The following is a 17,233-nucleotide window of genomic DNA, read 5'->3' as shown; positions in this document are numbered from 1 at the left end:
CAATATAAGCACACTAATGGAAGCAAGGCAGGGGCCACTAAAAAGGCCCAAGAGAGTGAGCGAGCAGCAGCCTCCGAGCACTGGGAAGAGGTAGCATGCCACCCCACGTGACTGTGAGGCAACTGAGGTGGGACCTGTGGAGAGATTAGAACGAATGCCCTAGCAGAGAGGCCAGTGGGAAAGGGATATTTGCTACCATCTCTGCCACTGGTTTATACTATCATCAGGCTTCTCTACTGAAATATAGGAAAGAGATACAACGGGCCTATCTGTGCAGTACAAGCTAAAGAATACATCAAAAGACAGAGCCTACACTCGTCCTGTATCCACTGTATATGTGATCCAAACAAAACCAACCCATAACCTCACTGAAGAACATAGAAGAAAAAATAGTATTGACTTAAATAACTTTGGAAAACAATGTTTTCACTAAAAACTATTTTTTAAAAATGTGGCCGGATTCTGGGGGAAGAGCTGCGAGTTGTATGAAAGAGATGGGGGGGGGGTGTGGAAGGACCAGGGTGTCGTTGAGTGGGAGGGCTGTCAGGAGCGCCACAAGGAGACTATCAAGGCTGACAGATCTGGACCCGGGGTGGGGGGCTTGCATGGACTGATATACCAACTAAGGACAGTGCACACAGAAGACCTTGACCCCCTGTTTGGGTGTAGCCAATGGACAGCTCATGCTCCACATGGGGTAGGTGGGGGAAGAAGGGGACTGCCTCTGATATGATCTCTGGTGCCCTGGATTTCATCATCCCCCACCCCCACCCCCTTGGTGGAGAGGCCCTGTGAGAACACAGGGGAGAGGGATGCCGATTGTCCGGATGACACCTGATGAGCTGTGCTCAGATGGTGGGGCAGGAGGACCCCACCTCTCAGAGGTATAGGGGAAGGGAATAGATCAGAGGGGATGGGGAGGGTGAAAACAGGAAGATAAGAGTGAGAGGGTTACAATCCAGATGTAATGTGAATAAATTATATTAATAAAACAACAACAACAATAATAATAAGAGAAAAAATGCATGTAAGTCCTGTATTCTAGTTGTTAATAGTTCTTATGGAAATTTGAGTCAATAATTATGAAGCTCCTTAACATGTCTCCTGGGCTTAAACAAATATATAAATTGAGGGCAGATAGTAGAAGACAGGTCTTCACTATCAAAAGGAGAGTTATAGATCAGCAAGAAGAAAGCTGGGATGAGCACTGTGGATCTGAAATAGAGTCAGAATTATCAGTTGGAACTCATATGCACATAAGCAGACAGATAGATTGTGTGTGTGTGTGTGTGTGTGTGTGTGTGTGTGTGTGTCCACATATGTGTATCCACATACTTAATGTTCCTTAGCTCTATTCTCTGCAAATTTGTAGAAACTGTGAGCCTAACTAATGAGGGGCACAGCCAATACTCAGATCTTTGCAGTACCATTCTTTAACAAAAGAAACCAGGACTGTTCCCCTGGTTTAATTCCTTTCATGCCTAACTTTGGGGGTGAGCTGTACTTAACGGTTTGTTTCCCCCATAAAAAGATTAGGCAAGGGGAAAAGTGATGTCTTCACAGTGAAGAAACTTGGGAAACACTGCCTTTAGAGAAGTAACTGATGGACCTAACACCCCATACTAAATCATGTTGACACTAATATTGTGCTCTTAGTGGGCTGTGAGGCCAGCTTTCACACACACACACACACACACACACACACACACACACACACACACACGCGCGCACAGAAGGCCTGCAATATTCTAGTAGCCCAGGCTTCTGGATCACGAGGCAAAATACAGAAAAAAACAGATAGATGACAGACAAATGGGAATTATCTTCCACAGATACCTCTCAAAACCAGAACTGACTGGGCTCTTTAGTTTCCTGGGTTGACTCTTCAGGAAGCAGGAAATGTGGCGGCTCAGGGAAACAGTGAGCGCATTGGGAGGTATAATTGTCTCTAAGCTTTAAGCTCCCCTTTGGTATGGAGGAGTGGTTACTGAGACAGTGCCCTCCAGACCGTGCATCTAGTACTGGCCCCTTATTGACCCAGATTAATAGCAATGTCCTTACTCAAATTGTCTGGCTAAACTTTGGGTTTCCATCAAGTCAGGGCCCAATCTCCATCCTACTTTTCCAGTCTTTCTTCTGTCACTGACACTTTCACCAGGAAGTCAAAGCACAGATTGAGAAAAGGAAAGCATGGTATAAGAGGATTGGAAAGGAATTTTCCTCACATGTGGTGTCATAATCGTTTCCCTACAATGTTTAAAGTGAAGCTCTAAAGGATTGCTGAAAGTGAATTGTAGAATAATATGCACAATTTGAAGCCAAGTATATAATAATAATAATAATAATAATAATAATAATAATAATAATAATAATAATAATTGCATGTGGTCATAAGTGACTATGCATATAAATTCCAGACAGTGCTTGGATAAGTCTATAAAATTCATAGACCAAAGTATATATGAGGAACTGCCTCCCGGGACAGAGAAAAGAACCTAGCATTAAAATGTAGCACCTACACTTTTCAAATGACTCTTCCACCATGCAGCCCTTGTGCTTTGTCAACCCGATGTGTTTCCAGATCACCCAGCTCCCTCTTCCAACATGGCCTCTCAGGGGATTGCAGTGTCATCCTGAGTGGTGTTAAGGTAACAATTCTTTCTCAGATCACCTACTTTACCAGTTAAACTAGTCGCCTTTAAAGCCATTCCTGTCTCCTTTGTCCCGAAATCACTCTTCGCGTCCCAGTGACAAAGGAAAGGTGTGGTTCATAACCTTTTAGTCTCTCATTCAGAATATAATAATGTTGAAATATTGGTTTATACAGCCACTGCCCATAGCTTGGAAGAGTGTTAACATGATATTTTCACTGTGTTGCCCATGGAGCTAGAGTCTTTGCTGAAGCGAAGCCAGGGAGAAAAGTGATGGGTTCCCAGAGCCAACGAGGCTGTGAGGATGAAGCACATCTTTAGAAAATACGATTCTGGACCACAGAGAAGATTCTTTTTATTTTTTTATTAATTGCAGTACAGAGAAAAGAGGTCAAACGTTTAAAGAAATTTGTGTTCCTTAGAGTGTTGACTTTATACCAACAGAAAAGATGAGTCCTGAGTCTTCATGTCTCTTGTTGTCTAAGGGTAGACTGAAAAAAACAAAAACAAAAACAAAAACAAAAACAAAAAAAGAACAAAAAGAGGAGAAATGTAAGTGTCTTGTGGAAAATGAAATATGTTTTCCAAATCCGTTTTTTAGGAATGTTGAGTTTCTTAGATTCTTTTTGCAAAAATTTCCCCAGTGTAGACAGCCTAAGCATAAACTAGACTTTAGCTGATCTGCCTCTCACGGTGGGCAGATGGCACACTGACACATGGTGTGACACTCCCCCTTTGTCACTGGCCCCATCAGAGTCCTCAATTTTCAAAGGCAGGGTTCCCACCATTTCTCAGGACCTACTTATATACTTAATTTATTACAAATGAAAGGTGTCTAATCAGAATGCTGAAATTTTTTCCTTTCCTTCTAGAGCTGAAATAATTTTGAAATAACCCTCATCCATCAGTTCTTTGCTTGAATACAAAATAAGAATGTATTTTCATATGGAGAAATAATTTCCTTTTGCATCTTCTTCCATTGTTACCATAATTTATAAGCTCTCTCCCAAAATGGTAGTAACAAAATTGATCAACATAGCTGTTTTCAATTATCTCTATTTTCAAAGGAGGCTGTTTTGCATAAGAAGATAAATTCTGTTAAAGCTTAGCATGTGACACATGAGAAATTTGGAAACAGGTCACTTATTATGAAACAGGAACCCCCCATATAATAGCTACATTGTTCCTTCCGGTGAAATGAATTACAGAATTACTGGGTCAAACTATATGGAATCACTGATACGCAACTGTTTTGACCCCAAAATGTTCTTTCATCTATCTGGTCTCAGCTTCATTCTGGAATGATCTTGGCTAGGCTAACATGGGTGACTCCATGTAGTGGTTCATGAAAATCAGAAAAAAAACATGACTAACTCTCTGGCTCTGGTTTGAACTTTGGATTTTGGCGCCTTCTCTCCCTAGTTTGGCTGCCTCTTGGGTAAATTGCATTCACCTAAACCTTTATGTATTCCTTTCCTTGTCTGTAAATGGAACCCAAATGAGTGGATGTGTGTGAGGGGCCAAGGAGTGGTACCTGGTGCTAGTCTGGGTGTCTCTTGGGAAATGGTCATCAAATCAGGGCCATTTTAGGAAAAATTTAAGCCAAAATCACAAGTATAGTTACCTGAGATGCTTGTGGCTGTGATGTGTTTAGGCTAAGGCAGCTTGGCTTGCAGCAACAAGTTTTGCACCCTGAAAACAATGAAATGACAGCTGTTAGAAAAATATTAGCAATACTATTACAGTTTCCTCTTGCACAGTCAACAGAGATGACAAAGTAAATTCATAGCCTTCCATCACTTAATTATGGTTCTAATATAATTCTTAAAACAAAGCTCACTGACATCTATCATGTCCAAAATCATACAATAAACTGTTGGTAGGCCATGGTATGAAATGTGAAATGATTCAGACAATGTAACTGTAAATGTTATCCACTCATGTGTAAAAATAAGTCAATTCAAAAGTAACATTTCAGGACCAGGTTTAAATGAGTTAATGATTCTAAGCCTTACTAGTATTTTTAACTGTATTCATAAGTGTCACAACTTTGGAACTGAGTGGCCATTATAAACATTTAATATGTCACAGTGTGGTATAGGAGATAAAAAAACCAAGAGCTACATAAGTCAGTTTGGATTACAGCTATGTAGTGAACAAAATCTAGATTGATCGCATTGTTCAGTGTGTGAACACCTAAACTCTAAACCTGACCAAATGGAAACCGAACACATCAAAATGCAGAAAGCTCTATTACCTCGTCAGAGAAGCAGGTTTCCTTGTCCTCAGCCTGGCAGCACTTATCCAGGAAAGCTGAAAATTCATCCATCACAGTCTTCAACTGTGCCTCTGTAGCCTTGGGCTTGTGTTTCACCAGCTCAGCAAGTGCCCTGCATTAGGGCAGAAAGCCATTATTCATACCTTGAATTATGTTATCCTATGATTTCTATGACCAGGTTTTCTATCTATACAAATTCACCAGCTAGTGGTTAGCATTTTCTACTGTGCCTCCACTGGAATTATATTCTATTGTGGTTTTTACCCACAGTAATAAAGATAATTTCTATGAAAATTTTTAATACAATTTTTTCACATAGAAAAAAACTTTGACACTCTTTCAACTTGGTAATGCCAACATCTAAACACTTCTCTTTAAGAAATATAATCACAAAAAAATAAATAAAATAAAAATAAAAATTAAAAATTAAAAAAAAAAGAAATATAATCACTGCGTCAAAAACAATTGTCCAAATGACAACTGACAGTTCTCACTGTCAATCCATATGCAATAAAAAAAAATAGCACTCACGTTTGTTTCTTTAACTGTTTCTCCTTCTCTGGAAGTGTGCACATGTCAGCATGGAAGGTGAAAGTCTCGGCTTTGAACTCTTTGGGGACGTATGTCTCATCAACCGGCAGTGCAGAGAAGCATGGCCGACGGTCCACCAGGGATCCAGAACAGCACTTGGTGACCTGCTCACTCACGGGGGTCTTCTCATGCAGCACACACACACGGTTCAGGATTGCAGACAGCTAAAGAAGGGGCAGCGGAGCAGGCAAGTCACAAGTGTTCCGCAAACACCCACTTCCGGTGCGCCAAAAGAGCCACCATATTGAATTAGCAGCTAGGAAGCCAGCTTTGATTGGCACAGTAATTTATCTGTTTTTGAAGCTAAACATGCAAGACTTATTTTTAAAAAACTGTCTCCCTTTTAGTTAAATATAGGTGGCCATGTCCCAGCTACGGACACCCATGCACCCTTGGTCCTGTAAGTTAGGTTTGTCAATTTCTAAAAGACTCACATATTCTTCCACACAAGGCAGTTTCTTTTCCTCAGCAAGGCCACAGCACTTGGTACCCACTTTGCCTAGGTGTCTTGCGGCTTCCACGAGAGTCGGAGTTGACACCTGAGGTGCCTTCTGGGTGTAACGAACTAGAATGCTGTTTAAAAAAAAAAACTTACACGTTTTAATCCAGGCAGAAAACTGACCTAATATATTTCAAGAAGATAAAACTCACCCCAAACCAACTAATATTTTTTCCCACTAATTAAAGTATGTTTACTTGTAGGGTGAGAACAAGCTCACCTTGTCCTGTGAGCTTATTTGGAGCATATGATTTTAGTCTTCGGTCTGTACTCAAACCATAAGAAAGTGAGTTACATTTCTCTATCCCAGTGGCATTAATGTATTCAGTGGTGCTTTAAGTAAGTTCTAAACTCAAATGGTAGAGGTGAAAAAATATAGCCCTTTCCATTCTTCCAAGTAAGCTATTTTTGCCTTACCAGAATTTTTTGATAGATAGGGATCATAAATAATGTGCTCTCATTACTAAAGCCATATGCTGAGCAGCCTATATATCGCTTTAAATGATTATGCATTGATCAAGAAAAAAAAAGTAGCTGCTAAAACTACTCACGCATTTTGGAAGCCATACTCCCCAAGCTTCTCATAAAGATCGCAGTTGGATTTGACTAAGTTCTTAGGCTCCTCCACAAGAGGCTGAAATTCCTCAAACTGCAACACAAAAGAGCCGTGTTTTTAGCCTCCTTCCTGAGAGCCCTAAGTAAGTCACTTTCCACTTCTCCCTTCCTCCTGTGCCAAGTAGGGGCACGTCACATTTAAATTGTTCCTTTTATTCGCAGGGTCATTTGGTGCAAGCCAATAAGAATCTTCAGCCCCTGGGAGTCAGTGGCTGTGAACCAGGCCAACTGCCTTGTTTTCTTGCCGTGTCCTTCCCATGTCTAAGCTTCAAGTGATCCCCTCTACGGTGGCAGTAAGTTTACTCGCAGCCAGAATGACCCACAAAGTGGATGAAATTAAAAGCACACCGGGTGCACCACAGTTCACTAGATGGACAGTCATCACTGTAGCCAATCTCTCTAGTTGGATCTTGAGGTCTCTGAGATGAGCGCTCTACCTCCCCCCCCCCCCCCCCCCCCGCCCCAGCCTCAGCCAGTTGCTTTGTAAAGCATGGCTTGCTTCTAAGTCCCTGTGCTGACAGGAATCCTGATGTACCCTGCCCCCATACAACAAGCTTACAATCATAACTTCTCCTAAAACTACTCCAAAGTGTTTGAAAGTATTTTAAAGAGTATTTACAAACTCCTTTGAGATATTAATTCTAATAGTTGACAGTTTGGGGAATCAGGTTAATGGTCTTTAATTTAAACCTAAGTTAAATATCTCTCTTTTAGTTGGCATTGGAATTTATTCTCCTATTTTATTCACAAGAGGATGAAAAAAGGGAAAGCTACAATCAAGATTTTGTGCAAGTAAAGACTCCTGCCCCATCTTCAAGCCTTCCCTTTCTAGAACAGTCCTTATGAGTTTCCTTACAGTTTCCTTACATTTAGCCAAAGTGTTTATCCTACAATGTTAAAGAGCTCGGACCTGCCTCCATCTCAAGGAAACATCTGAATAGACCTATATATCGATCCCCACTAGTTCATTGCTTCCTTTCTCCTTCTCGGAAGTGCCATCAGCACTGCAGCATCCTTGGCTTACTACAGAAACCTACCACGTGACCGTAGCATGCAGGAGGATCAGCTTCAGCACAGCACTTTTCCAGGGTGGCTTCGTATTTCTTGGCAAGTCTCAGCAACAAGCTAACAGAGTATTCAGGGTGGCGTCTTGAATATTCATGCAAAAACCTAATTGAGACGAACACAGGCCGGGTTAAATGAATGGGTAAGTAATCGAGTCACATGGCTAATCTCAATAGTGATTGACACTCCAGGCATCCTGCATTGGCATGAGCTCCATGCGGGAATCTAAGCGTCAGGAACTTGGGATGCAGAAATAAGGTGCCAGGTTCAGCTTTGCCACTGTAACACATTTAGTGTTCTGCACTGGCAACTTGCTATGACTATCAGCACATTAACTTCTTCCATGCTACCATGGAACGTAGCATCTCTCCTTCAAGGCGTGAGGGTATAAATACGTGGCACAGTCTATCAAAGCACACAGTGGCTGGCACATACTATCTGGTTTGTTTTGAACTATTTCTCCAAAGTATCTCAACAAGTGCATGAATAGAGATGACATTAATTTTTTTTCTTTTTCTTCTAGATATGAGTGAAGTCTTTAAGGGCTGGTTAGTGTATTGGATGCAGTCGCAATTTAATATGAAAGGAAAGGCATATACTCACGAGCCCAGGAAGACATCTTTGGCCTCAGCATAGTTCTTGCACACTTCCTTATCCTCAACAAAATCAGCAGCCATCGAGGTCAGATCAGCAGGCTTGTCGTCATGTTCGACCTCGGCAAGACACTGGGATTTCTGCAACAGTGGTTTGTCACAGCAAGGCTGCAGTTTGCTGGAGATAGATGCATGGTTTTCACACATGTATTTGGCAAGCTCCACCTGTGGGGAAGAAAAAGCCACGTTTAAGAGAAATTATCTTTGCTACATTTTGTCCCTGCACCTCTGTTATGTGAGTGAAACACACTCATCTGGGCCGTACACAACCAAAGTGGCTTCTGTGAACACACTCTCACCCGCTCAGTACTGCAGAGCCTGTGGACTCAGACACTATGGCTGAACCATTCCAATTACAGTCAAGAAAGACAGTTCAGGAACAAGGTAACTATTTATTTAAATTAATTAGTTTTGACTATTAATTAATTTCATGCCTCTATGACTAAGATAATTCAAGTTATTTTTTTTGTATAAAATTTAGTGCTAATTTTTTTTTAAAAAATATTCCTCCCTCATTGAGGGCAGGCATGTTGAAACTAAGTAACTCATTAAAATATGAGGCATATTTGATCAATAATGAGCATAGTTACAGGCCTTGCTTACATACACAAAATATCTGACTTAAGTTTTCCAGAAGGATTATTGCAGAAGAGGATTCTGGTTATTTGGTTACATTTTTAGTCTTTGGAGGGGGCAGTGAAGGAGTTAACAGTAAAGCTTTGGAGAAAGTGAGATCACCTGTGAATTTCCATGTATTTAACACAGACAGTTAATTAAGGGAAAGACTATGGAGGGATAAATGTATCTTTTTTTTTTTTTACAATCCTCTCCAATCTAGAGAATCTCCAGCCCCGTTTTTCTCCCCCAAAACATCCTAGAAATCTGCACTTGTAACAGTTCTTTTTGAGATTAACTCTTCTCAGACTGTTGGCTCAGCAAAGGTGTTTCAGGTCATATAATTCAGAACTGTTTGTTGTTGTTTGTTTTTTCCTAGAAAGAGCCCCCAAGGCAAGGGAAGCTCGGTAAAGGCCACATCAAACGACATCAGTGCTCAGTGATGAAGACAAACAAACGTACGCACTCCCTGACTCACTGCTCGCAATGGCTCTTTACCCTGTCATCTGCGCATTCCAGCAGGTCGCCGTGGCAGCACTCCTGGGTGACTTTGGTAAGGTCTGTTGCCAGTTTGGAAATTTCTGCGAAGTCAGCTTTGGGGAATGTCTGACTCATACGAGCGACCGCCCTAAAAAAGAAAAATTCCCATCAAACAATTATTATCACATTGTACTTGTATGTAGGCAGTAAAAAAAAAAAAAAAAGACACCATTTATAACAAGGCCAGTTCAAAACTGACTGAAATGTGAAAATTATAAACATTCACTAGCTCTTATAGTGCTAGTCAGACGTGACAGTTATCCTATCCTTTGGCAGAATTTTCTACTGGAGGAATGGGGGCAGGGCGTGGAAAGCTAATGCCTCATAAAATTAAAATCACAGAACTCCCAAAGGGACAGCAAGTCTGAGGGGCAGCAAGTTTTGAGTCCTTTGAGACTTCTGTCACCTGGCTAATCACATATTAGCAGGGTGACCCCAGGCAGCCTTCAGCTTTTAAAGAGTCACAACCCACTAAATCAAAGGGTCTGGAAGATTCAATTACGTAACGATAGGAAAGCGTTTTCTCACCTGGAGATGAAGATTTGTTACCTTTTGTCTTGAGACCTATCTTTCTGAATCCTAAAGGTCTGGGGCGGGGAGGAAGGGGCGGGGGAATAATTCTTAACATCTAGGGAATTGGAGAGTTCTTATCATAGTATCCTTCTGTCAAGAAACGGTCCCAGTAGACGGTCCCTGAACTCTATAACAAGATGTGAGAACCCGAGAGTCTTATTGTTTCCCAAATAATTTTCAGGACTCCAGCTCCAATAAGGAGACCCCTCTGCAAGAACTAGCCACAGCCTGTGTAATGGCGCCGCGTTTTATGTTGGAGTCGCTATGCTTATTGGTTTTGTTGGCTTTAATAATTTCGACAGTAGGAATGACTCAGCGAAGGTAATTCTGTTGACAGAGTCTAGGGAGCTTGCAGCATCTGCCATCTCCAGTCTCATTCCTATTGTGTTGCTATATTTTTTTTTTTTTTTGACTACCAGGTGTGTATTTTTGGTGACTCCTCTCTCAAAGGATGTTTCAAGACCCTGCTACAGCATATAAAAGGTTAAAAAAAAAAAAGGTCGAGTAAAAACATGAGATTAATCCTACTGGGACTCTAAATGAGAGACGCATGGGAGAATAGCAAAATAAAAGGATACAGAAGGTCCTAGAAATCTACAAGTAGAACAATATGATAGGAAGATTTGGGCCCAGGGGTCCTGCTCAAACTAAGGCACCAGCCAAGGACAATACAGGAGGTAAACTTTAAACCCCTTCCCAGATCTAGCCAATGGTCAGAATATTCTCCACAGTTGAGTGGAGAGTGTGATATGACTTTCTCACATACTCTGGTGCCTCACATTTGACCATGTCCCCTGGAGGGGGAGACCTGGTGGCACTCAGAGGAAGGACAGCTGGTAGCCACAAAGAGACTTGATACCCTATGAGAATATACAGGGGGAGGTAATCCTTCTCAGGAACAGTCATAGGGGAGGGGAATAATGGGAAAATGGGGGGGGGGAGGATACAAGGGATGGGATAAACATTGAGATGTAACAAGAATAAATTAATAAAAAAATAAAAAAATAAAATAAAAAGAAAAATAAAATAAAAAGAAAACAAAACCATGAGATTAAGAACAAAACAGGAGGTGTAAGAAAATTCAAAGTAGGAACTCTAGCTTGCTTGATGGCTGAACTTAATAATCAGGACACAAAGCAGTCATTTTCAGGCTGAGGAAAAGTACATTAAGTAAATTAATTACCCTGACTAGGACTGCATCTTTTTAAGCTTTTAAAATGAGATTTCCTGTCTTTATAAACAACTGGGATTTTTTTAAAATACCTGTCATCCTTTAGACAAAAAAAAAAAAGAAAAAGTCTTCCAAATTCCTTAGCAATTTAAAACAAAAATACTGAAGCAAAAAAATGTCAAATTATTACTGTTATTCTGATTTCACCTCTGTCAACTTTTCATAAAGTGCCGCGTAAAGGCACAGTCTTTTTCATTGGACAGTTATCAGTATAGATGCACAAACTGTGATATTAAGAATAAAGTTATGTACCATGCTTTGAAAGCTCTCTCTCCAAACCTCTGCAGGCTGGCACACTTCAGTCTCTGGCGGGCAGATGAAGTCAACGCTTTGTCTTTCAGGTCATCAAGCTATGAAAAAAGAATCCAGTTGTAAAAAATTTGGAAGAGAACACTTCTATACACACCTTCAAAAAATTTCAGACAGCGCCATGCCACTGCTGCTAAATTGTAGAATGAAGAAAGATATTAGAACAAAAATCCACTGGTAACTTAAGACAGAAGAAGGTTTCTAACCACATAGGGAAGGTTTTATTTCCTTTTAATATCATATTTTCCCCAGTGTTTTTTAAACAACTTATTCAGATTACATCCCGATTGTTATTCCTTCACTTGTATCTTCCTGTTCCCCCTCCCTCCCTCTTTCACCCTATTCCCCTGCCCTAGACCTGTGACAGAAGGGGACCTCCTCCCCTACCATCACCTAGAGAAGTTTTATACAGAGATTTGGGTTTCCTAAATTTAGCCATAAGATGGCCAAAGCAAAGGTTGGGATACAAGTGGTTCTTTTCCCCGTCCCTCTGCCCTTCTGGGGGTTGATTACCTTTGGGGTCATGCAGGCATCTTTGTCAGCTGCAGCACAGCATTCAGTCAGAACTGCACTGTACTTCTCAGCATAGTAAAGGAGTTCTGGGGCATAGAAGAATGGATGTCTTCTGGCAACCTCATACAAATAGCTGAGTTATGGAAAAAGAAGAAAACAAGCCATTGGTTCCCACAGCATATAACACTACAGAAATCGCTAGAGGCAGCTCACACACAGAGATTTGTAATTGACCAGTTTTACACAGTGTGGCCATCGATGAGTGATGGGCTATCTCTGTTCTTAATTGAGAAAGGGGAGATTAAATTTGTGTGTCTGTGTGTGAAGATTCACATGTGTGCACTTCTGGTAAATAGTTAAATTTAGGTGATGTGATGTTGCTGACTAAAATGAAATTGGCCCAGAGAACACGAACACCACACAGGCACACGCGTGCGCACAAATACACATTCAGAATATTTCACAACTTCTCAGCCTAAGATTTTTTTCCCATACGGGTCATATCTGTTTTCAAAATCAAAATATCTTTCATCTTTTTATTGTCATTAATATATATAGTTTTTGGTATCAAATATTATGTTTTTAAAAGTCATCTCAAGGTCAAACCTTCATATTTGAAGTTTTGATGACTGTTCGTATAAGTGTTACTGACACGGGTTTTCCCCAGTTTTTAATTTATTTTAAAGACATCTGGGTACTTACTGTCCCATAAATGAAGTAGGGTTTTCCTGAAAGGCAGTGCACATAGACTCAGCCGCTAGCCTTGTGAAGGCGGGTAGGTTGGGGTTGTCATCCTTGTGTTGTAGGAAACATTCGTTCCTCTCAGGCTCTTGTTTTGTGCAGCAGTCAGCCAGCTCACCATAGGTGTCACGGAGAGTTGGAACAGCGCACAACTTATCTCCGAAAAGGGTGTGCTAAGCGGAAGACAGAGGCTGTCAAATTCCTGCCGGTGCCCGACTTTCTCGATAGCCAAAGAGCAGTGTAAAAACCCGAATGTGCTAATAAAATTTGGTGATGCAAACCTGGACCTATGCCTTTTACATACCACTTAAAGGAAGTTTAAGTATAAAAAAGTGTGTTAAAGGACTAAGTTACTTTTTAAAAACCACGAAGCAAAAGAAAATCATATAAAAATCCCCTCATTTGCTTTCCTTTGATTTGTCAGTTTCTGTGTAATTTTCATGGTAGTCAAGTACCAGAATATTGTATATAGTGAAAAAAACAGAGACACAAAAGGCTAATGGTCTTGAGGAATGCTGCCTTATATGTTGTCTATCTGGCACTAAAATCTAGGAGAAAGTCACTATCATAAAAGAAATATCAAGGAAATTTGAAGGATGCATTGAATTCATACTCAGGAGGAACATGTCCCCACACCTTTCATGGGATCCTCTCCTTTTGGAGAAGCCCAAATTTTTAGTAGGTTCCCTGTAACTGAGGAATGACACAACCTATTTTAAGTAGTCACTGCATTAAAGTACAGATCGTCTCTTTAGTCCACAAACCACCCCCTGCCCCCCAAAAGGACTTCATTTATTAAGTAATCCTTCCCTTCCTCATTAATTTTTTTTATTAGAAAAGCCATTTTACTTCCTGGAAATTTTACTGATCTAAACGGAACTTATTAACTTTCAAATATGTAGTTTTAGGAATATCAAAGTAGAATAGGACTGTTCTGTATGAAATGTTAGCTCTGCAATGAGAGGAAAAGGTAGCCAGAAGAAGGCAAAAAGCACCAGTCTAGAGATCCATTTAAAGAACGGTTGCCCATAGAGTAAGTGGCCAGAGGCTCAGGCTTCCGATTTTGAAGCCCTGTCTGTAAGTAGCAAAACTTCTAAATGACTGAGAACCCCATTTTCAGTTGCATATAAAATATTTATTTCTCTAAAATAGTAATAAAAAGCTATACTATAATTTTATCCAGGTAACAAGATAGAAATTGGCTGGTGTGTTCGGAAGGTTAGCATAGTAGCATCATGTCAGGAAGATATTAGCCCTCCTACAGTACCATAGCATTAACTGTAAAAATCAAAATGGGTAAGCAGCCTTTATTTTTCATGCATATTTCATGTTACAAGCATATATGCTTATGTACACAAACACATATATGTATATGTATTCCTAAATATAGCCTGATCAATCTGTATAATGTATAATCTTTCTTCCCCCTCTCCTGCAATGTTCCCTAGGTCTTAAGTATGGAAGTAATGATTTGTTTTCCTTTGAAACACCCAGAATTACATAAAATACAAAAGAAGATCCTCAAAATCAGAATGTACTTACAAGTGACTTGTCACAGTTTGCAGCAGACTCATCAGCAACACATGTTTTTGCAAACTCAGTTACTTCCTTTGTTAATTTGACATGTTCTTCATATGAGCATTTCTGGAGATACTGGGAAAAGGTAATCAGGACTCTGAAAAACAGGCATTGAAATGAAAATTTGGGATGAAGTGGTGGGCTCTCCTAAGCAGCACATTGTGTGTGTATATGCCTTCTGTATTTTGCATATCTTTCTTATAACTATCTAGAAAGCCTATTCCAATCAGCTCTTCTCTGAGGCATAACCATGAAACTATGCCTTTCCAAGTAAAAAGGATATGCATTTCTACCATGCTTAAGTGTAGATGTATACGTGTGTCAGTGGGTTTACGAACATGGGGAAAAACAGCAACTATGTTCTAAATGCACTCATTGTCAAAGCTAGACATTACACAAGTCCTTTGTGTTGTTTCTTTTCTAATCCATATACCTCTGTTAATTTGAATATATGACACTATTGACTTGTAAAAAATAAAATATTTACTCATTTTTCACTACATTAAAACACTACTAAGGTTGAGGATGTGACTTAATTATAGACCACTTGCTTTCACAAAATAATGTCCTCAAGATATCGTGGGATCTTGATGGTCACCTGAGAGTTAGTAAGTGAGCTGTCCAAGGAACTATATATGATAGACATTTCCAGAAAGAGAAAATAAGATTCCGGACTTCACAAGTTGGATGTAGGCTCCAGAATCTCTTTTCAGTAACATGGTCATTTGCCACACATGGCATAGATACATTAAAATTAAACAGTATTTGAATGTGTGCTCCTCAGTTACACTTGCCATGTTTAAGTGCTCAACAGTGACATGTCCTCTGGCTGCCATATTGCTCATCACAGAGCCACAGTCTTCCTGTCAATGCAGACATATCTACTGGACAGCACCATTCTACAATTTGCACACTCAAGGTGGGAAAAAGCATTTTAGAGTCTGAACTAATACTATTGGAATCGTTAGATTGACTTTCAATATTTTAACTTACAGGCCTTTGAAATAATCTTCTCCCAAATCTTTAAACCGATGAGCAATCTCACTCTTGTCTGTGGGAAACAAAACATATTTAAATATTGATGAAGACAGCTAATAGTAATGCTACTTTTTCTATTCCTTTCCACTCACTTAAGCTATTCCCTTAAAATGCCTGCCTCTAATCCCTACAGAAAAATCTGCAGACAACAATGGTTCCTTTCTTCTACATTTAAAGAAATATTCTTTCTCCAAGAATATTATTTTAAAACGTATTAAGTATTTACAGCTTTATGTTCAAGCCCAAGAGTCAATGCTTTTGTCACGTCTGTTTCTACTAAGACAATCTAAAATAAAAGTAAACACAAATGGAAGCTCCATTTATAAAATTAGCAATGCACTATACTTTTTAGTATAGAGTGAGAGAGTAAACAAGCCATTTGAGGCTGTGAGGAATCTGTCCTCATCTGTATCAGATGTAGTTGAAGTCATTCTGTCTAGCATTTCTTTAAAATTAAAAGAAACTTAAAGCAAGGCTTTTTAAAAATCCCCCATTATTGTCACCAAAGATATCTAAACAGTTATCTCACTTACATTACTAATATAACCACACAAGATTCTCAGACGCAAAACATCATCACAGTCTAGGAAAAAAAAGCACTAAAGGAAAAGTTAAACTCTTTGAAACTTCGGGCTTCCATTACTAGGAAAGGAAGATAAAAGCAGAGACATAAAAACATAAAGTTCTTACGTGCTTCTCGGCGAAACACACCCCTGGAAAAAGCAGAGCCAGAGACAAAAAGAAGGAAGAGGAAGGTTACCCACTTCATTGTGCCAGAGGCTAGTGGGGCTGATAGGAAAGGTGAGACAAGTGGAGGACAGTCTCCTCTAATATACCCCTTTAACCAATAACTGGAGATCATTAGCCAGATTTATCTTGCATTTCATTGGTTCCTACATGATTACAAAATCGTATCATCCTTGCCAAAAAGCTGTTTGACTAAATCTCTTGCGTATGTTTGCCATCTGGAACTGTTTTCCCCCACAAAACTTTGTCAATTCATTAGAGTTATGTAAAATGTCCATTTTTTACGTAACAGTTTAAACTGTTCAAACTTACTATCCGTTACCATGCTCTTCGTCCTCAGCATTTTGATCTGAGCCTTCGCATGGACCCACGACAAGTTTCAAAAGCTAAGAACAGAGTTACATAGGCTACTAAACCCAAATATGCCTTTTATCTCTAGGTAGTAAAGAATTTGCACGGGGACATCAGGGATGTGTCTCTCATCCTTTTGGAATTAGAATCTTCCATAAAGCTCACATTGCCTCAAATGGGAACTGAGAAAAAAAAAAAAAGCCAGAGCAACAAGAACAATTGCAGTGGGTGTATAAAAGTTTAATGTCCTCGCCCCAGCTCTGACTCTGTGTGAAACAGGCCTGGGCTAGGCTATTTTCATCTAATGTGAATCTCTTCCTTGGGATGTTTTAGAAAAGACACCAGAAGGGCACACCCAAGTGACAATGGTGATGGTCTTTGCCGCCATAACATACTTCCTCTGACACGATAGAATGATAATTGGTAGCAAACCGTTATCTCAGTTATCAAAAAAAAAAAAAAAAAAAAAAAAAAAAAAAAAAAAAAGAACCAGTCAAAACTATCATCTAGATTGTCCCGCACGGTGCCTGCATGTGCAAGGACAATTCGGCAGCATGGAAGCACTCCTTCCTATCCCGAGTTATACAGTGAAAGAAATCTACTTTCTATGACTGCATTCTATGTCCTTCTCTTCAGGAAATTACA

General features: G+C 39.9%; 1 protein-coding gene across 1 annotated transcript; it reads right to left on the bottom strand.

Moving 5' to 3' along the window:
* Window positions 1–3,004: 3,004 nt before the first annotated feature.
* On the bottom strand, window positions 3,005–16,348 carry Alb (albumin). The gene is made up of 15 exons (XM_051170391.1): window positions 16,181–16,348; window positions 15,446–15,503; window positions 14,417–14,549; window positions 12,836–13,047; window positions 12,134–12,266; window positions 11,564–11,661; window positions 9,466–9,595; window positions 8,303–8,517; window positions 7,672–7,804; window positions 6,571–6,668; window positions 5,955–6,093; window positions 5,461–5,684; window positions 4,909–5,041; window positions 4,276–4,343; window positions 3,005–3,142 (listed from the first exon to the last, which is right to left on the bottom strand). The coding sequence occupies exons 1-14, from the start codon at window positions 16,257–16,259 to the stop codon at window positions 4,302–4,304; spliced, it is 1,827 nt and encodes a 608-aa protein (XP_051026348.1). The 5' UTR covers window positions 16,260–16,348; the 3' UTR covers window positions 3,005–3,142; window positions 4,276–4,301.
* Between the last annotated feature and the right edge of the window lie 885 nt (window positions 16,349–17,233).

The sequence above is a fragment of the Acomys russatus genome, chromosome 28 (assembly GCF_903995435.1).
Source record: "Acomys russatus chromosome 28, mAcoRus1.1, whole genome shotgun sequence".
NCBI lineage: Eukaryota > Metazoa > Chordata > Mammalia > Rodentia > Muridae > Acomys > Acomys russatus.
The sequence above is the reverse complement of the archived record's forward strand: the minus strand, read 5'-3'. Positions and strand labels throughout refer to the sequence as shown.

Coding starts and splice junctions, on each gene's coding strand:
- Alb (XM_051170391.1), bottom strand. CDS start 16,259: ATGAAGTGGGTAACCTTCCTCTTCCTTCTTTTTGTCTCTGGCTCTGCT. Junction 6,669..7,671: donor CTGCATGCTACGGTCACGTG/GTAGGTTTCTGT, acceptor TTTGTGTTGCAG/TTTGAGGAATTTCAGCCTCT. Junction 5,042..5,460: donor AAACAGTTAAAGAAACAAAC/GTGAGTGCTATT, acceptor GCCCTAATGCAG/GGCACTTGCTGAGCTGGTGA.